The sequence below is a fragment of the Falco peregrinus genome, chromosome 3 (genome assembly GCF_023634155.1).
Source record: "Falco peregrinus isolate bFalPer1 chromosome 3, bFalPer1.pri, whole genome shotgun sequence".
Classification (NCBI taxonomy): Eukaryota; Metazoa; Chordata; class Aves; order Falconiformes; family Falconidae; genus Falco; species Falco peregrinus.
In genome coordinates, this window is record NC_073723.1 from 57,513,607 (window position 1) to 57,535,267 (window position 21,661).

At 44.0% G+C, this 21,661-nt stretch overlaps 2 protein-coding genes across 9 annotated transcripts in view; one reads left to right on the forward strand and one right to left on the reverse strand.

Moving 5' to 3' along the window:
• The window catches only part of MIB1 (MIB E3 ubiquitin protein ligase 1), an 83,017-nt gene extending 72,946 nt beyond the window's left edge, over positions 1–10,071 (reverse strand). For 3 of the 8 annotated variants that reach the window (XM_055799052.1, XM_055799055.1, XM_055799054.1), the window contains exon 1: positions 9,428–10,069. In XM_055799052.1, the coding sequence (XP_055655027.1) occupies positions 9,428–9,656 (229 nt within the window). In that variant the 5' untranslated portion in view covers positions 9,657–10,069. Of the gene's footprint in view, positions 1–9,427 lie in introns of all 8 variants that reach the window. The other 5 variants (XM_055799051.1, XM_055799050.1, XM_055799057.1 and 2 more) reach the window with 3 other exon arrangements.
• Positions 10,072–18,668: 8,597 nt separating this feature from the next.
• Positions 18,669–21,661, forward strand: part of ABHD3 (abhydrolase domain containing 3, phospholipase) — a 29,893-nt gene continuing 26,900 nt past the window's right edge. The window contains exon 1 of the mRNA XM_055799063.1: positions 18,669–21,653. Coding sequence (XP_055655038.1) covers positions 21,507–21,653 — 147 coding nt within the window. The 5' untranslated portion in view covers positions 18,669–21,506. The remainder of the gene's footprint in view (positions 21,654–21,661) is intronic.

Genomic DNA, 21,661 nt, shown 5'->3' on the forward strand with positions numbered 1-21,661 from the left:
AGACTACTTACTGCTACAGTTTTGCCAAGCTATAGCAGCGTGAAAGGGATCAGTCACAGACAGTTTCCATCCACGCATTCTAAATACCGTGAACAGCTACAAGTGTATTTAAAAAAAACCCAAACAAACAAAAAAACCACAACAAATTCTGCTTCTGTTTGGAAAAAAATTGAGTAATAGAAGAGAGAAGCACTGGCATTCAGTCTGTAGCACAAGATAAAAATGACTAGTAAAAGCCTGGTGTAACACAGAATTCTCTCAGTAACCCTTAAAAAAACAGCCAAAACCCCAGACCACTCTGAAATTAGTAAGGAAAAAGAACATGTTTTGTCCCCTCCAGAAGGGGATGCTTTTGAAAATGACTGCCAAATTCACTATAAATGAATTAGCCTCTTCTGTCCAACAGCTGAGCCACCTGCAGTGAAGAAAAATCAACAGCTGGAGAAGCAAAACTGAAGGAAATGCCTTCTTGTCTGATCATTTCACAGAATCATGTAATAGCTGAGCCTGGAAGTAACCTCTGGAGACCATCTACTGCAGCCACCACTGCTCAAAGCAGAGTAAACTAGAGCTAGCTGCCCAAGACCATACCCAGGCAGGTTTTTAGCACCTCCAAGAACATGGCCTCCACAACATAGCCTGTTCCAGCATTCAAATATCCCTAAAGCAAAAATGTTTTCACTTAAGCGTAAGAAAAAACTCTCTGTATTTCAATCTGGGCCTACTGCCTCTTGTCCTGTCACTTGACACCACTGAAAAAAACGTGGCTCCATCCTCTTTACAACCTCCATCAGTATTTAAACACACCAGATCCCTCAGCCTCTCCTCACACCAGATGCTTTAAGATCCCTTAGAACACATTTGCAGTCCTTCTCTTGGCACACCCAGTATGTATATGTCTGTCTTGCACTGGGGAGCCCAGAACTGGACCTGGCACTCCAAGTGTGGCCTCACCAGTACTGAGTAGATGGGAAGGCTCACCTCCCTCAACATAATGGCAATACTCCTAACGCAGCCCAGGGTGACACTGGTCTTCACTGCCACAAGAGCACAGTGCTGGTCCATGGCCACTTGTCTGTCCACTGGGACCCCCAGATCCATTCCTGCAACACTGCTTTCCAGCCAGTTGTCCCCAGCTTGTACTGGTGCAAGGGTTACTCCTCCTCAGGTGCAGTACTTGACCTTTCCCTTTACTGAATTACATGAGATTCCTGTAGGCCCATTTTTTCAGACTGTCAAGGTCCCTCTCAATGCCAACAAAGTCATTTCACTTCCATTTCTCCTAACTAAGAAGGCTTCTCACTCCACCGTCTTCCAGCCTTGATTATAAATGTATTTAGGAAGACTTCTTGACCTATGATTAAAAATTTTCCCAACACATGAACATCGGAAAAAATATTTGATGAATGCTGGAAAAGGCAACACATTTGGAGCAAAGACTGCACACAGCACCACAGAGATCTGAGCAGCTCTTCAGGGCTGTCAACGATAGCCTTTGGTGACAACAAAGCCCCTGAACTGCTGATGTTAAGGATCCCTGCAATTCCTGAAGCGCTGCAAGACTAAGGCAGCATCCATGCCTTGACCACAGTCTGTGCTGAAATTTTGAAGGTTTGGCACAGCCAAGTCCTATAACTCATAACGCTATCTGCCAACTCCAACTGCCAGACAACATGCCTTGTACGACATAGGCGTTCTTTTTAGTAAACCTACATTTAAAAAGTATTTGCTGCCCAGTAAAAACTAAAAATGCTATTTTTCTACAAAACAAGAACTTGGAAATCACCCATACATTTCCTCTCCCCATACAACTCCATCAATGATCTTGTTCCCAATGTGGAAGGTTAACATCAAGGAGAAAGCTATTTTTCTTGTTACATACATTGAAACTTTGATCTCTATTGATTATCTGTAACACTCAAAGACAGTATTAGCTATGATCTTGCAGTGGCTGCCTCACTGCTATGAATTGTATTGAACTGTTTTACTATTTTTGGTAGTTTTCAAGAGCAGATGTATTAAAAGGACTCCGACAACCTGTTAGTATTTTGTTGCCTTCCTTAGAAAGTCTAACTAGCTATGGTACTTGGGGCTCAGGGTGGGTTTTGTTGTTGTTTTGGTGTTGGCTTTTTTTGTAAAAATTGATTGCTAAATTGTTATTTCACATAGAAACAGAGAAGTTACACATCATTGTATTTTTTTAACATTTGCTGCACTTCAGGGAAGACAGTTTGCCAAGGAACCTATTTATTCTGTATGTAAAAGACCAAGAAATTGGGTGCTGTGGGATTCTTCAATTTGTCCAAGCAGCAAAAAAGAGGTATAATCAGGAATAGTGTAATACAGAACTAGGTCATCTCACAGAAAACTTAAAACACCTAAACATTTCTAGACAGTGAGGCAAAAACCGCTGTGGAAAAAGCTCAGAAAAACTTCCTTAAGAAAGATCAAGAAAAAAAATAAACAGAGATATTTGACTCTAAGTAATTTTACTGCCTATAGTGTCTTGGACTTAAAAAGAGAACAGTACATGTCTGTATCTGGAGTCTCTGATTGAGAGTCACATCTCTGTCTCACAGATCCCTAAACACCACCCTGATAGATACAGCCTTTCTTCATCCATCCCCTGACACGATCCAAGCAGCAACACCCACTTCAGCGCGTGCCTCACCTGACCATGCTGCTCCATTCTTTCCATTATGCCAGCAAAACGTTTTTGCAGAGCTGAGCTGTAAACTGGATCAAGAAACACACCCAGCTGGAAAACAGCCAGAAGGAAAAATATTCAGCAGAATTGGTTTCCCAATCCTGTTCCTTGTGGTGCTGCACAACGCTGCTGGCACAACAAACAAAGCATTGCGGGGCAGGAGCAGGCAAGCAATCCTGTTACAGAATGTTTAACCACTGCACCAGAGATAATTCGTATGCCTCTGATGACAGGGGGACTAAGCTTCACCTACTAAAAAAAGATGGTAAGCCAAGGTACTACTTGTTGAATCACAAAATGTGGTTGCTAAACTCTTATTCACGTTCATGACACAAACTACTTAAATCAGTGATTTGTTTTAAAGAAGGTTAAAAGAATAAAAAAGAAAATTAAGTGGACAAGGTAGTATAGTACACAAGCGTGGTGGGTTGACCTTGGCTGGCTGCTATATGCCAACCCAGCTGCGCTCTCACTCTCCCTCCTCAACAGAACAGGGAGCAAAAATGAAATTAAAAAGCTTGTAGGTCAAGATAAAAGTGGGATCACTTACGAATTGCCGTTACATGCAAAGCAGACTTGACTTGGGGAAAATTAAGTTTCTAGCCAATTAAAAAAACAAAAGGATGGTGAAAAAGACAAAAACTAAAACACCTTCTCCCTACCCTCCCCCTTCTTCCTCCCTGTTTCTCCCCAGGGGAAACAGAATCACAGAATCATTTTCGTTGGAAAAGACCCTTAACATCATGAAGTTCAACCATTAACCTAACACCGCCAAGTCCACTACTAAACCATGTCCCTAAGTACCATTGTCTACATGTCTTTTAAATACCTGCAGGGGTGGTGACTCAACCACTTCCCTAAGCAGCCTGTTCCAACGCTTGACAACCCTTTTGGTGAAGAAATTTTGGTGAAGATAGGGACCAGGAGATTGTGGTCAGTCCATAATAGCTCTTCACACTTTTCCCCTGTCCCAGCATTAGGCCCTCTTCACAGGCTGCAGTCCTTCAGAAAGACACTGCTCAAGCATGAGCTCTCCATGGGCTACAGCTTCCTTCAGCATGTCCACCTGCTCCAGCGTGGGGTTCCCTACAGGCTGCAGTGTGGATGCCTGCTCCACTGTGGCCCTCCACAGCCTGCAAGTGGACAGTCTGCATCACCATGGTCTCCATCTACTCAACAAAATGCAGTACTGATGATCTGATGTTGGCATTGCACATATTTTGGAGGGAAGGATGGAGACATTATTTCTAATGTTTCAGATTAGCTCTGCTCTAGCCCAGTGGACTGGATGCTCATGAGCACCGAGATCCTATTTTTCAGTTTACTTTCATCAAGAAGTAAACCAGTTTTCACATTCCAAAACCATGCCATGATGTAAACCAAAGCACAGTACACAGCAGCAACCAGGAGACTAGGTCAAGTGTAGGTTCTGGAGCCAAACTGAAATCCTGACCCAAATGCAACCCATATCTATCGCATAAACCACTTCCACTCCTTGAAAGAAAGGCTGGTTGAGAAACACAAACTTTACAAAGCTTCTATTTGGAAAGAATACCTTAATTAAACTACCGGAATACATAAAGTGCCATAAAAACTTCAAAATTCAAACATCAGCCCTGCAGCTGGCCAGCTGTGAACGAGAAGAGCACTTTAGCTCTCTAGAATGAGATAATGCAAAAACTAAACCTCTAAATACTTCTCAAAAATTCCTAGGAGCAGACTATTTCAAAATGAGACAGATTTTTTTTCATCCTCCACTGCACTGAAAAAAACGAAAGAAACCAGGTGATAAGAAGAGAACTTTCACTATGCCTAATTTTAAATACCTGCTATTTCCTAATGTTCCTCCAATCTTAGTACACCATAAAATCTAGTATTGCTGCTCTCCACTTGTCATTAGTGTTTTTATTATTTGCATTTCACATTAGTTTCCTATTTTTATGCCCATGCCATGGTTATTTCCATTTTTGTCATCCGTTTCCAAATCTTCCCTGGATTACCTAGCTCACCACTCATTTATATATCAATTTTACAGCTTTTGCCTACAAGTTTTTAAAACCCATGCTCACTCTTACAGCTGTGAGAGGAAATAGAAGCAGCATTGCTCAAATTGCTATTTGAATTTGTTACAAATATCTTTTTTGTACTAAAGATAATTAGGTGGCGGTAGACAGCTGCCCAATAAAAGAACATTTTAAGAGTAAAATAAGATGTACAAGAGGTATCCGTACTGCTCACTGTTAAGCACAGAAGTCAGTGATGTCAATTACTTCTTAGAACCAACAAAATCTGGTTTCCAATGGACTTCCTCTCTACAGAACTTGAAAAAGCCAAAATCCTTTCATATCATAATGACAATGCTACCATCAGGCAAGGGAAACCATAAACTACTAAGAAAAGCAATAGCAATGTTCTGTTGCTCCCATTCTTCCACTCCAGATCCTTTTTTTTCAGTTTGCCTGGAGTCTGGCTGTAGTGTAAAAATTAATTCATAGAGATTAATCAGATTCTGACAAACTGTGAAAACTCAAATCAGTGTCTCCACAAACATAACTCATCTATTAAATACTTTGTCTGGCAGCAACCGACTGAACAATTATTATATACAAGAGATGCCAGACTTGCCAAAGCACATTTCCTATCTGGTAAGGATATCACAAGATACACAAGAAGGGAGAGGATTATTGTGCAGGAGGCATGGGGGAAGGGCGGGAAGAACAAAGGACATGTCTATGAAAAAAAAAACCCAACCAAAAATCAACAACAAAAAACAGGCTTCCCAAGTACCACTGCTCATGAACCTGTAAGATTTTTTTTAACTTGTAAGGGGTTCTGTAAGTATTTACAAATAGCCACTAAGAACATTTTTATTATCTGCCTTAAACTACACTTGATTGATGTGCTAAAAGCAAGAACAAATAAATATGTAGGATAAATCATGCAAGGTGGTCTACCTTTTAAGATGTTTTGACATGCATCACTTTATGATGATTTATGCAACTCTTCAGGTTACAGGAAACTATTAATACAAGTACAGAAAGCCACTGATCAGATAGCACCTACATTTTCAGTATCAGCAGAATACAGTACATGCTGCATAGATGCTCACTCTAGCTGCAGGATAAATTCCATGTCAAGATTCCATTTCCTGACCCCAGTCCCTCTGCCACCTCCCCTTATTCAAACACAGTTAGGTAGATATTTTAAGCAGGAAAATAACATTGTTACTTTGAACCAACCATATAAAATAGGAAATGGATGACAAATTGATTTTTGCCTAAGCTTTGTAGAAAGCAAAACTTTAGAAAGAGAATAAACACAAGATGCTTCTGTAATGATCATGAGTATTATGTGAAGGTGGTCAGGAATGCTCTCTACAAACATGCTACCGTACAGCCTTTACCATTGGCAAAAGGCTGCCTTCCCTTCTAAATATAAAGCTTGGGTTTATATACTTTCAGTTTCTGTTCAGCAGCTCAGAAAACTACTCCATTGCTTCTCTTCCACAATGCTACCAGAGAAAAAGAACTCTCAAGACTCCTAGATCCTGGATCAAAATTGAAAAAACAGGAAAAAGCTTTATTTGCAAGTAATTGTGATACATTAGCAGCGCAGTGCGGTTGCCCATCCCACCACTTACTCCATTTAGGAGCCTGCTACACAGGACCTAAATGAAGTTTCTTCTAACTGAAATTTAATTTCTTTACAGATTCTTAAGTTTACTAATCCCTCTCAATCGCTCTGTCTTGCTTAAAGAAATGCTGGCCAATATAAATATGATCACCAAAGGGCAGCTAATACAGCCACCTTGGTAGACATAACCAAAACACAAAACTTCATATCACAAGTCACTCATTACCCAGATGACTACATCTGAAGCAAACAGCTTACAAGAGATACTTCATGTAAAGTGTTGATTAGTTCTTCTTTTAAAGAAGACTGTCCTAAGAAGTTAGTATTTAGTTAGGCTACTTAAGTTTTATAAAAAGTTAACATAGTTTCACAAGGCTGGTAATAGCCTGCAACCATTAAAATACAAGAACAGTACATCGTTAAGCCTATAAAGCACTGTTCTGGAATCAAAGGAAAAGCATTCACATACACATGCACATACATGTATCAAATTCAGTAAGGGTTTTTTTGATTTTTGTTTTTTTTTGCTTGTTTGGTGGTTGTCTATTTTTTTTAATACTATGAGCTTCAAACATTACTTCTGTACCACAACAGGTTCCGGATGCATCACTGCTGTTTCTGGCTGCACAGGCCTCAAACTCATCAAAGCAGCAACCCTGGCTGTAAACACCACTTTTAAGAACTTACAATCAAGTCTGGCTTTGAATACCTAATAAAAAGAACTTACAGCAGTAGAAAGCCAAATGAAATTATTTGTTGCTGGATTTTTGTATTTATTCTCACTATAAACTTACAATCATGTTGTGACTGTAGATTTATGAACCAGAGATATTTTTTTCATTTTAAACTATAAAAGCCATGATTTAACACTGTGCTAAGTATTCAACTGAAAACCACCCCATATTTTATAACATTTCCTTGCTCAACAGCATCATTATTAATGCTACCATTAGAAATTCCCGCCACCTAATCCCACTTTTCCAGTTGTAAATTTACATCAAAATTATCTAAATGCCCCTAAAAGACAGTATCAAACTGCCATCCAAAGTCAGAGTCCCTTATTCTAAACAATGGATAATCACTACCACAGAGAAAAGTAAGCAATTACAGCAAGGTGGAAAACTGAAGAAGGTGACTTGCCCAAGACTACAAAGTGAATCAGTAGTAAAATGAGGATTTCCGCCCAAACTGACAGCATCCTATTTTCACTAACGTTGTCCTTCTGCTGCTACTACTTTACAGATTTTTTACTCTTTCTATCTCCAAGGTATCATGACCTCAAAATAACACCCTCTAGGAAAAAGCAACCCTGGGTAGTTCCATGCAGCTGTTCCGCAAGGACAATGCACACATTGGGCAAAAACCTCAGGAAGAGGAATACCACTCTGCAAAGCCTGAAAACAGCAATGCTTATGAGTTTTTCCCATAGCAATGTACACAGTCCTACATGAAGTAGGAAATTACAAAAGTATAAACATAACTGAAAATTAGAAAGATTAAAGCAGGAAAACAAAACAAAACCAAACCAAACAAACAACACACCACCACCAAAAACAGAAACAAAACCCAGAGACTTAAAATTGAGTATTAAGTCTAGGGTTCTGGATGCAGTTAACAGGACACTGTCAGTTTGCGAATATGTCAAGCAGAACCAGAATAACGAGCATTCAAGGCTCATATTCAACATTTATGCATACACTTCAGTTTTAAACAGAAGTAGTCCCACTGGTTTCTACAGGACATCAAATGCAAGTGAAGTTTCAAAGCATAAACATCTGCAAGACAAAGACTGACAACTTGAAAGACTACTCAGCTTCTTGTTCCCAGGTCCATTGCAAAAAGATTTTCAGCTCATTTTAACAGCATCTACCCTCCAAAACAACAACAAAAAAAAACCTGCCATGAAGCCAAGAGAAAGGAAGATACCCAGACACCGAAAACCTAAATCTCAAAGGCTCACTGTGCAATGTGTGGAGTTTTTTTCCTTTTCAATATTTTTGAAATTCATTCCAATGAATGCCATGATTCTGTCTCTTCAAAAAGTCTTTTGGCTTCAACTCACTGCTATAATTGTCCTTTCTGTAGCACTACACATAGCTGCCTTAAACATGGTCTCTCCATCATATTCTATGCAAAAGATACATTACAAAAGCAGTACATCCAAGCAGCCCAACCAATCAGCCCCTTCAACTCATTACTGAGGCAATCCTGTGCAGCCCAAAATCACCTCGCTGTATTTCTGATGAAACTGAACGATCTATTTGGCGGGGGAGTTTTCAGTGTAAAAACAGGTGCTAAAACGAACATTACCCTGCAGTGTTTGCAACACTAACACTGCCGCATAATGTCTGTGCGGATCAAACTGACTGAATTCAAAGCATAAATATCAAGCAGCCAAGTAATCAGAAGACAGAACAAATGCATTTTTTTTCCCCGGCACCTTCACTATCTCACAGCAGGTCTGGCAGTACAGACCAGGGGCAACGAGCAGATTACAAGACAAAACGGAATTTCAGCCACTTAATATAACCTCTAGCCAAAAGGTGCTACATCTCTTTCCTACAATATCCCTCAAACTAGGCTTAGCGTGACCGTCACCGCTGTACAAACCAGCCCTGAAATACAAATGCAAGAAGGGGCAGGGCACGGGGAGGAAGGAGGGACACAAACAAAACAGAACCTCGAGGCATAATCCTCCCGCTTCTCTCCCTCCACTGCCCACCCCACCCCCGGCACACCGGGCGCCGGCTCGCTACGGCGGCTCACCTTTGCTTCGCCCACCTCAATTGAAAAAGTCCCCGGCCAACTCCTCCTCCCCCCACGGCCACACACTATACGTTTATTCCAAGTCCGCGCATATGCACACATACGTGCGCGCACGCGGAGCCCCCCGCGCGCGCAGCCCCGCGAGGGCGGGGGTCGGTAAGCGCCTCTTCCCCCCCTCAGCGCCCAGAGGGACGGGGGGCGCAACCCACCCCCGTGATGGGCCCCGGGGCGCTGCCCCCCCCCCCCCGCACCCGCCGCGGCCGCGACGGGGTGGCGCGAGCTCCCCGCTGCCCTCCCGCCCCGCCCCCGGCCGCCGCTCACCGGTGGGCGCGCTGTCGAGGATGCGGAGGTCGTAGGCCCCGGAGCAGCGGTAGTTGGCGGCGGTGCCGTTGTCCCACACCACGACCACCTCCTCGGGGCTCTCGAAGCTGCGGACGGTGCCCACATGGCCCTCGCCGCCATCCTGCTTTCCCCACTTCCAGTCCGGGCCCCGGACCACCCGGGCTCCGACTCCCTCCACCATCACCCGGTTGTTCCGCGAGCTGCTCATTCCGGCGACGCCCGGCGGGCCCGGGCCCCGGGGCGGCTGGAGGGGGCGCGCAGCCCGCAGGCGACGGAGGGGGACCCCGATGGGGACGGCTGCCTCGGGCGCGGCGAGGGAGGGCGCGGGCCGCGGGTGCCGGTCCGGCGAGGGAGGGAGGGGGGCGGGGGGCAGGGGGGCAATCCTGACGCGACGGTGAGCGGCGAAGGGCGGAGGGAGGGGCCCTTCCGACGGGCCGGGGGACGCGACCGGGCGACGGGAGCCGATGGGCGGGAGTCTCCGGCCGACTCTTCGTCTCGCTCGCTTCCTCCCTACCTTCCTACGCACCCATCCTCCGCGCCCCTAGCGCCGCAGCGGTCCCCCCCGGCCCGCGGCGCCCGCCCGTACCCCACAGCGGCAAACCACCGCCGGCCCCTCGCGCCCGCCGCTACATCCGGGAACTGCAGCCGCGACGGCGGCAGCACCAGGGAGACCGGCGGCAGCCGCCAGTGCCCGCCCCCCGCGCCGCGCCGCGCACGCGCCCACCCCGGCGCCTCCGCGCAGCCGCAGCACGGCGGGGCCCGGCCGAGGCGGCGCGGCGCTCGGGCGCCACCTGCGGAGCCGAGGTGGGCAGTGACCGGCGCTCCGGGGCCGCTGCCGCCCCGCCTTCGCCGAACCGGTCGCGGGCCTGTGCCGGTGGAAGTGGGAACAAGCGGAGGAGGGAACGGGGATTTATTTACCCCTGCCGGCAGAGCTGCCGGGGGCTCATCCGGGCCGCCAGCCTGGCGGTTCCTTCTGCGGCCGCCGTTGAGCCCCCCCCCGAGGGCCGCGGGCCCGGCCCGCCGGGCGCTGCGGTGATCTTGGCGGCAGCGGCAGGGCGGGCGCGCCCGCGGCCAGGCCCTTCCCAAACGCCCGCTTCCCTCGCCGTCCTGGAGGAGTTGCTCGTATCGCCTGTCCTTTAGTGACAGAGGAATTATCAATTAAATGGTATCAACCGAGTCTTGCGCGGCCTATCTGAGGTAAATCTGTGTTGCGTTTTCCTCCTTTTTCAGTTACTCCTGTGCCCTGAAATCCCGTTTTCAAACTGTGGGCGTGAGTCCTGCGTGCCGTTGAGGTGAGCCTAGCGGGGCTGTACTTCTGTAGCCCGGGAATTTTTTTTAGCTGCTTTTCAAGTGCTCCAGTCAGCAAAAGAGGGGAATGGGTACTTCCACCCGCTATTCCCACCTCGGGCATCTCTCCTCGGAGTATCCTTCCAGGAGGATGTACCTAGTCAAACTTTGAGCACATACCTGCAATGCTTCGTAAAGTACCCTCCTCCCTAGCACTCCCACAACACTCAAGAACTCCACACATCTTGGCTAATCATATATAGAATGCGATTATTTTAAAAGTGGCCATCAGATTGTTGGGTTTTTTGTGTCTCTCTAACCATGTTCTGATCAGCTTTTTAAAACATCCATCTTAAAGGACAGACAGTTTGAACTGGACAAACTAATAGCATTTCTTAGTCCACAAGGAAATGGCTGATAAAAGGCATCCCAGATACTCTTGTGTCCTGGGTATTTTTACTGTTTCTGTGCTTCCTTCCACCTTTGTGGTTTTAATATAGCTAGAAGAGTCTATGAGGTCACTTCCTTATTTCTTTTGTGTAGTTTTCCACAATATGTATAGCAAAGCAGAATAATATGAAGATGTAACCACCAGACTACCACCGCATTCTTCACATAATTCATTCCTTCCTAACCCATGCTAAGGCTAAAGAATGTTGCCTCAAACATGAAATTATGTCCTGACGATAGACCCTCCCAAGCAGGGTCTGATTTCTACTTCTGCAGTGAAAACCTCAAAATGCCAACAGATACCACCCTAGAAAAGCATGCAACTGCCAGGCAGTTGGGTTTTCTTGCAGATAGTTCTCCCCATACAAAAGTACCCGCAGCTTGTTCTAGCTTATTACATTTGGTACATGGCAGAATTTCTCAGAAGCTCTGGAGAGTTCTTGATCTGTTGATCTACCAAGGCTCTATCTGTGGTCGTAATGTTCCCTTTTTGCAACTAGGAAATGTGTGCCAGGAAAACCAACAAAGTCAGAGACTGGAATTAGTTCTGGAGATAATCAGAATAATTCATCCCTTACATTTATTTTTCCAAGAAAGGTATTGCCTAAATTATAGATCTTAAAAGAGTCTGCTGCTACACTTCAGCAGCAATGCATGTGGTATTATCCTGGAGCTTCTCTCCTTATAATCCTTCTTCTGACCACTCCTGCTCTGTCTATCCCAATAGCCCTTGCCTCTCCTTCTACTCGCCTACTTTTTCTATCAGATTATTTACTTGCAAAAAAAAAAAAAAAGAATCTCTGAAGATGCCTGGATTATTTCAGAGGTGGCTTAGACACACAAGAATATAGGTAAGAACTGGAACCCAGCATCTATTGGACTGAATGTGAATGCTCCCCTAAAAGCTAAGAGGGGGTTCTCCATAGCTCAAAATAGAGAAGCTTGTATCATTTTATTGGTGTGGTAAAAAGTAAAGAGCGGACAGACTGATCTGACATATTCATTTGCCAGTGACTACATGACTGATTTCTAAACTCTGTTCTCTTGTCATTTCTAGCCCTACATGGCCACAAAAAGTTGCAAAATTGTCATTGGCTACATGATTAGGTTTTCCAGAATCCCAAATATTTTGTGGTGTTTTCTCTTTGAATCATACATTATATTATTTATTCTGTGCACCTGCTTGGTGTTTAACCAATCAGCAAGGCAAAAAGGTCTTTAGCTTTAGCTTTTGAACCTTTTCTCTGAATTAGCCTTCAAAATAACTTCTAAACACCAGTTTCAGACGGGGATTTAAAAAGTGACCACAGAGAATGGAAAAGGATATAGCTTTGGGGAAAGATTTGGTTTTAAAGTTATATTGCACATTTAGTGGTCCTATCTGATTTTTTTCTAGTATCACCCACAGGATTATATATCAGCATTAAAATTAGTACTAGAACAATAAGTAAAAAAATCTAATTGTAAGTACCTGAAGACTATTTCAGACTCCCAGAAGGATGGAGGTAGAAAAATCAAAATATAAGCAGCAAAAGCAAAGACAGCTTTGAGTTTTGAAAAGAAGCTGAAGTAAAATCAGAGATAAATAAAACAAGCAAAGGTATAAGCAAGATAAAGATTCCGTATGGTGTTGAATCCAATTAACATATTGTGATGAGGAAAGTGACAGATACAGGTATGTATCAGCATTTTGTTTAGACTGGGAAACTAGATACAGTAACACCTTAAGGAAAGAACTCATATTCACTTTTCAGCTGAAAAAAACCCTTGTTGGCTTAGGGCCTTTTGGAAGGCAGAGGGGATTAGCTCATTGGCTGGTTGGTTTTACACAGAATAAATGCATGCAGATTTTCAGTTGTCTCTAACAAGCCTCTGGTCCCTCAACAGAACTGTTCCCCTGATGAATGCTGAGAGTTCATCCCATCTCCTAAACTTGCATTTGCCACTCATTGCACAAAATGGCTATTTTACAGGCTTAGAGCCAACATAGAATAGAATAATAGACTATTTCAGCTGAAAGGGGCCTACAGTGATTGTCTAGTCCAAGTGCCTGACCATGCCACTTCCCCTCCTCAGGAAGCTGTAGAGAGCCATGAGGTCACCCCTCAGCCTCCTCTTCTCCAAGCTAGACAAGCCCAAAGTCCTCAGCCGCTCCTCACAGGACATGCCTTCCAGCCCTTGCGCCAGCTCTGTTGCCCTCCTCTGGACACATTCAGGGACCTTCACATCCTTCTGAAATTGTGGGGCCCAGAACCGCACGCCGTACTCGAGGTGAGGCTGTACCAGTGCTGAACACAGCAGGATGATCACCTCTTGGCTAGTTGTGTTGTTTGATGCCCCCCAGGATGCAGTTTGCCCCCTGGGCTGCCCGGGCACCCTGTGACTCACACCAGCCTGGTGCCGACCAGCACCCCCAGAGCCCTTTCTGCGGGGCTGCTCTCCAGCCACTCCTCCCCCAGTTTATACTGGTACCTGGTGTTACTTTGTCCTAGGTGCAGAATCCAGCATTTCAACTTGTTACATTTCATCCCATTAAACATTGTCCAATGCTCCAATCTATCCAGATTCTTCCGCAAGGCCTCTTGTCCGTCGAAAGAGTCAATAGCACCTCCCAGTTTGGTATCATCAGCAAACTCGCTAAAGGTGCATTCAGCTCCTGCATCCAGATCGCTGATTAAAACCCCATTCACACAACCCTTTGGGTTCTGCCTTTCACTCAGCATACCATGAACCTGCTCATCCTGCAGTTCGACAACTTGTCCAGAAGGATGCTGTGAGGGACAGTATCAAAAGCCTTACAAAACCAACATCCACTGCCTTCCCCTCATCTACCAGGCAGGTGACCTTATAACAAAAGGATATCAAGTCAGCTAAACAAGACTTTCTCTTGTGAACCCATGTGTTCACACTTCAGGTAATTTAATCTATCAGTCCTCAAGTTGTGGGGGAAAACACCATGTGAACCCTCACTTCTGAAGTTAACAGAAGGTTTCTTTCTTTGCTTTTTGGCTCTACAATCTAGAAATCACACTCACTTGTAACCCTGCTCCAACCTAGCATCAGCAGAGGGATGGGACTGTTTTTTTCTGCTATTGCTGTTATGAGAGGAGACCACCAGGGCAGACTGGCAGAGCAGTAATGCCTTAAGCTGCTGCAGCAGAGGCAACCAAAGCTCGTCTGCCACAGGCCTCATGTACCTGAACAGTGCTGCTGTAATTAACCACTGCTGCCTGCCTTGTGAGGCAGCGCTCACACTGAATACCTCAGGTAGTCCTGACAGAGCAGTTAAATCACAGGTTGGAGGAAGAGAATCGCAGTGCTTTAGGCATACTTGCCTGTAATTGCAAAGACTCATTAATATGCATTCAGTGCAGGAATCTGAATGCACAAAAAGAACTACAGAATTAATTCCCTTCTGGCTACCTAAAATTATGTGTATTGCTGAGTCACGCCATCCTCCAGCTGGTGATTATGGTCTTCCTTACTACTTCCTACCATATTAGAGCAATCCAGCGAGGGGTCATAAGAGAAGACCTCTGATTTGTGGAGAATTCAGTGCTTTGCATAACCTAATGACATTCCTTTAAACTCCTTGTTATTGTTGGAGAGTGTATTGGCTTTTTGTAAGAGCAGCTGCTACCCTCCTAGAGGGTAGGCAGCCTTCAAGACAACCCTCATAAGGACGTTGGAGGTCATCTAGCCTATGCTCCTATTCATCAAAGCCATTCCTGAGAGGTGCTTGCCTCAACTCTGCCTGGTTGCCTTTCAGTTCTGCAACAGGTCATGCTCCAGCATGGAATCCTAATGTTAAGTATTTGCATGGGCTGAAGAGAGACTTTGGTAGAAGTTTTTCTGGACTGTCTTGTTTGATTAAAGCTGAACTTGCAGTGTAGGATCTACTGTGCCTACTGCAGGAGAGAATCCCATGTGGAAAGCCTGCTTTTATATGGTTTAGAAGAAAAAAATCCCAACTTCTTGGAAAGACAATTATTAACTCGTGGAGTTTTGAGGTTTTGTTTACTATCTTGCACAAATCCCGAGTTCTCAGGACTTGTCATATGAAGGCTATATATATATATATAAATAGCTTCCCAGGAGTCGAGAAAGTGCATCTAGTTTACATATAATGAGCAGCGAGTAGTTTTCTTTTTAAGATACAAAGGCAGAGCTTCTCAATTTATACCAATATAAGTCCAAAAATTCTTCCTTGGCAGTTCAAGACTTTATGTTAGAACAAGCAGTTTTCCTAATCTTCCTTTCAAAAATTGAAGGAATTCTAGATTTTAATTTTCTGGGGTTCCCTAAAAGGGGTTTTAATAATGCTGCTTTTTCCTGTCAACAAAAGTATTAGGAAAAGGTAAGGGAAAATTAGAAAAAAGTAAGCCAGTATCATGATTTTATCAAAATACACCTACTCTTCTGGGTGGTAACTCAACTAATTGAGGAAGAAAGATGCAAATATTGGCTGCAAATGAGATAAAAGATGCAAATGAGATAAAAGCTGCTGTTTAACTAAAAAAAAAAAAAAAAGTAAAATTATCCCAAATGTAATTTAAAAAAAAATTATGAAAAGTATGTAGTCACTCTCCACAGAAACTTCTGGTCAGATGAACAGGCCACATCTTTTGAAGTGAAAATATACATAATGTATATTTTCTCCAACCTCCTGAAGAACCAGTTCGGAACGATTCCTCAGCCTCTGCTGCCATCACGTGGCCACGTACCATCTCTCGTTAATGCTAAAACACACGTATCCTGTTAACTTTGTTGCACTTTCCACTGGCTATTTACCAGGTTCATTATCCGTAACACAATCCAATTTCTTCCTCGATTTTCAGAAATGTCAGGGAAAAACTGGCATTGATTTTTTTCCTAGTTTCTGCAGATTAAAATATTTTTTAATGCCAGATAGTGAGCAAGCTGTCATGTAACACAAAAAAATGCTTTGGTGGGTTTGGTTTTCACTATGCTACTGGCATCCTCTATGAAACTGTTAATTAGAACATTTAGATTAATCCACAGTGTCCATGCTGCTGTATCTTAGGGTAAACAGCTGATCACAGAAGAGATTGTAAATACATCACTTTATTTACCTGCTGTGAAACAAAACGAATCCCATGGAGATCTGCTAAAGAGAAGGAAATATTTTTTTTCTGTATCTGGCTAAACACTTCAATATGTTGAAAAAAGTGGTGTAGGCTAAAGAAGATTATCTTTCCCTAATAGGAGCATCCTGGAATCTTCTCTCTTGTTTAAAGTTTTAAGTTTTACTAGGCTAGGCTGAACTATTTTGAGTAAACAATATACCTCTGAAGTTAAGCTTGAAGTTTTAAATATGTGAAGTCAAAATATGTGGAAATTTTGTAGCAATCTAGGGCATAAATACTACAATACCATGTACTCATGTTTGCACATCTGTACAAAACCTCCTACTTCAGCATATCTCAGAGGATTAAAAAAATGCATATTTACCTGATATTTTCAAATGTTTAGCCACATATTAGTGGTTTATTCATAGATTATTTTTAAACTAGTTGATGTTTCCTTCCTTGGATGGAAGGATTAATTTCTTCCTCCTATTAAACTGCCTGATTGCAAAGATTGTAAGAAGAGTACTTGAAATTCTTAGATGTAGTCCGAACGAACTAGGTAATATTTTTAGACTGATAGGAAAATAAACTGTCTCCATGGGTCATCAAGATATGTTAAGAATGCTGCTAATTTACGTGCATGATATTTTTTGTTGCATTCAATAGGACTTAATTTAAGAGAAATGTCCTCAATATATTTGCTTTCAATTTATTTTATAATGTACTGTCTCATATTCTCAGTTTTCAGTATGCTGTGGATTGTCATCTTCGGTTTCTGAACAAAGCAATTTTAAGTTAATTCACGTTTCTGAGAGTTATACTTAACTATATAACACAGAATTTTAATCTTTATTTTAGAACATTTTAGATGACCCAATACAAAGTTTCATCACCATTATTTAACGTGACAATGAGTCAAATTGGTCTGATCTCTACTAACCACAATTTTGTATTTAGCAGTTTGTCAGCTGTATTCAAATGCAGGGAACTGGTTTCATGTAGACTGAATCCTGTAAGAGGAATTCCAAGGCAGACAAATACTGGGCAGTCCTCATGTTGCAGCAGCTGTTGAAAGTATCTTCAACCACCTAAACAGAGAGTGAAATGATAGTGGACTATGTGGTCGCATTTGTAATCAGGCTACCTGCTACACCTGCTGAAATACACTTTAATTAAAGGAAACATAGTTACAGACAGTTGATAAAAATGAAACGAAACATTCCTTTTGAATCCTGTGCTCTTTCCTCCAACTTTACCAATTGAAAGGGCTGAAAAATAGTTCATGGGGGAGTGAATAGGAGCAGCATGGAAGAAAAAGATAGGGGTGCATGGATACTCAGGAATATGGAGATAATAGTAAGAGTAGCAAAGCTCAAGCAGGGGACAAACAGAAGCAGCTATTCCTCATACCACAATCATTGAATTTTTCATGAGCACCAAGAGTACAAACATAAACCCAGCCTGGCTTTTTCCTCTGAAATCTGAAGAGTCTCCAACATAGAATACTTACATTAACTTCATTAATTCCCTACTTAGTTAACACTTAAGGAAAGAAAAATCTATAATATGCATGAGGAAGGCCTGAAAGATGCTGACCTGAATTTTTCAAATGCAACTTTTTTCTCCCATTCCCCTGTTGATAATAAATATCAGGAACAGTGAGTGCCCTCTCCCCTTCATTGATGGAAAACTTTTCAGATGTTTTATACATTGACTTGGGCCTTTAAAAGTATTCCCAACATAGATCAGGCTGACACAAAGATATTTTTTCCATTTTGTTAGATGAATGCTAAAGTTAAATGCTAAAAGAATATAAACAAATAGAACCTCAGGTTTTAAACTCTGACGTTAAAAGTCTTTTTGCCCCTCCTTAGAGGTGCCACAGTGCCTACTGAAATCAGTTCCAAGAGTGGAGCTACAGAGAACTGCACTGGAATATGCTTGAAATTGTCCATTGGAACATCAGTAAGAGTGTAGTAACTCCCTCCCAAATCCCAACTGATCACAGAACCACCTCCCCTAACAAAAGATGAAATAAAGACAACATAGCACTAGTGTAGCCTCCTAGTCAAAAATGTAAATCAAGCTGTGACTAACCGATGGCTTCTGTAAATTATTTTCTATTGCTTAAGCAAGATAAATTGGGAGACAATATGAAAGAATCCTGTGCCCTTTCCTCTCTGCCTAATCTATAATCCATTAGAGGTGGGATGATGCAATCATTTTATGAAGCACTTAGAAAGCAGAGAGCATACGGCAAATAGTAAGTCTCTAGGAATGTAGAACTGTCTTCCTCTGAAAAAAATGCAGAGTTCAAAACACAATAGTGACCGCTTTATTTTCTTTGCACACACAAAATTTGCAAGCACTAAACCACTTGGAAGTGACTGTAATATAAGCAGAATACAGCCTTTTTCAGCTCTGCAAAATGTGTTGTAGGTCAAGAGATAACCTTTTAAAGACTTTAAAAAAACCCAACACTGGAATGGGAGGATCTGATGGGGATTGCTTAAAACAGAAGGAAGTTACTAACATTATTGCTGTTGACAGTGTAACAACATGCTTACACAGCAACAAAACCCCTCAGCCTTTCTCAGTACATGTCATTTGTTTCAGTTTGCCTATAGCATGTCATATATGCCTGACATTGTTAATATTGCCATGAATAATCAACACAGGGTAGTGATCAAAGACCAGATAAACCTCATCAACCTTTGTGTCCAGATCTTTTTTTGTGCATTCAATCTCTCTAGTTAATCAAGTCATTAAACTGCTGTTTTTGTATGCCTCTGAATAACCATTAACAGCTGTGCTTTCCACTTCTTGGTCAAATGTGTGTATATACATTTATAAGCCTTCTAGCCCCATGGGCACACACACTGTTCTCTTTCTCAGCCATTTAGGATTTTTCTTTTCTTTAGTGTTTGGGTGGCTCAAGGATTCTTCAGCTGAATGGGGACAGGACTTGAATGCAGAATAGTTTGCCGTAAGCAACAACTAGTTTTCTTCTTTGGAAGTAGCACGTTCCTCTGGATCCGAAAGTCTAGTCCTCAGTTCAGCCAAACTGTGTCTCCGAACATGCCTAAGTTCATGTTGTTGATGAAGCCTACATGTTCTCAGAACTCAGCTGTCTATTCCAGCTGCTCACACTTCACGATAAATCCTTTTGTCTGGGGTATACAACATACATTCCCAGCAAGTCAGGACCAAGACCTAGGTATGGCTGTTCTCCATAAGAAGAAGCAGAGGAAGTGCAGTGTTGATAACAATAGGTTTTCCACCCATTCAGTTTCCTTTTTCTGTAACAGCTGTGGGGAAAAGAAACAAACCCCAGATCCTTCCTAGGCTCTGCTTACCAATTCCCATACTCTTCAATGGCTGCAGTAGCTCTGTCCCTGTGTCTCTGGAAACTTTTGACAGCTGACTCAATAGGAAGAACAGGGATTTTTAAGTTTCTTCAGAACCTTGCAATACACTTTTATTAGTTTGCTTTAATAAAACATCAATTAATTACTTTGCATACTTTCGTCATTCTGATTCTTTAATAAAAAATTCTTACAGTTGTACAAACTGCTTTTACTTGAGAAGAAAAGGTGGTGATAAGTAGATTTCTGCTTGTCAGACTGAGTGGTAAAACATGCTTGACTTTCCAAAGCCCATATCCAAATTAGCAATGCAGTCAGAAACTATTATTTTATTGCAAAGTCTTTGGATGTTACAATGGATTTTCATGACAGTTGTCAAAGCAGGACTGGAATTCACTGTTGCTGCACCAAAGCAGTGTTTGATCATACAGTATGAACATGGCAGCACTTTTTCCTACAGTATGGAAAGCTTAAGTCCCTTTCAGTATTTCTCTAAGTTAAGCTGTGGCCCAATATCCAAGAACTTGCCACCACTATTTCATGGTGAACTAGAAAAGGTTGGGCCCAGATGCTTTATGTTAGAGCAGGATCTCTTCTGGTAACATCTGTCTGAATAAGCAGAAGCAAACGAAACAGGCCACCACATCTCATTCCCTCCCACACACACTTTTTTTTTTTTGTATGTGTGTGTGTGTTATGGTCCCCAATTCAATTATATTTTTAAATTTGGATATAGCAAGAAAAGATGGATAAGTTAAGAAGTGAAGAGTCTCACTGAGCAAAGTCTGTCTTCTCTCAACAGTTGTGGAGCTGAGGCATACAATAAGGATAAGGAAAGTACTTCTGTGTCCTGTGGTGCATGCATGCATCTCAAATAGCAGATGCTCAGCTCCAGGATCTTTCTGTTAATCAGCTGCTTTCCGAGTACTGTGCTAAGGAAAAGATGCAGATACTGTGCGTCTTTTTCTGAAGCTGAAGGGGGAAGCATCTGAGTTAGCAAGCACGTGAGGGCCTCCGTGCAACAATCCATACGGCTGAAAAGGGAACGGGCTGAATTTCTCTTGGGAGTTAGAGAACACATCCACTCCTCTCTGATCCTCACTAACACCATCTAACAGCAGTGAGAAGTGCCGATGCACACTTCAGTCTCACTTAAAGTATTTAGGCATATTGCTGTTTAACCAGTGCAATACGTAGAAGCCCCGGTGTCCCCTCTTCCTCCTGTCCTATACAGGACGTGTCTCCTGTTCGAGCAGCGGTGCTCGGGAGCGGAACACGCTGCCTGCCCAGCAGTGACCGAGTCCCCACACATCTCCGCCAGCTGCTCCTCTCTTGGACGGGCCCTTCCTACCTGACCCCACACGCCCTGCCCGAGGGAGAGCGCAGGGGCAGGGTGACACCGAGGGCGCCCCAGGGAGGCACCTACCGTGAGGCGGGCGATGCCGGCGGCCGCGCCGCGGAGGGGCCGGCCCTGCCGGCCGGCTGAGGTGCCCCACGCCGCCCCGGGCCGCGCCCCCGCCGCGGCGCTCCTGCAGGATTTCGTCGCCTGCGGGCCAGGCTGTGGCCGCCGTGGCCCGCTTGGCGGGAGGAGGCCGCCCGCCTGCAGCCCGCTCCTCCGCGCCCAGCCCGGTGCCGGCCTCGGGGCCCCCGCCCGCGCCCCGCAGGCCTCGGCGCCCGGCGCGGGGGCGGTCCGGCGGCGGTGCGGGGATGCCGCCGGCGGCGCTGTAGCGCGGAGCCGTCCGCGGGCAGCGGCAGCGGGAGACGGGCGGCAGCTCCTCCTTCTCCCTCTCCCTGCGCGCCGGGGTGGGCTCGGCCGCGGCAGCCGGGGTGCGCTGCGCTGCGCTGCCCTGCCGCCCCGCGGGTGCGATGGACTGGCAGGTGCTGACCAGGGAGCTCTCCCTCTACCTGGAGAACCAGGTCCGCGTGGGGCTCTTCGGCTCCGGCGTGGGCTTGTCCCTGGTTCTGGGCTTCGGCGTCGCCTACGCCTGCTACTACCTCAGCAGCATCGCCAAGGTGAGCCG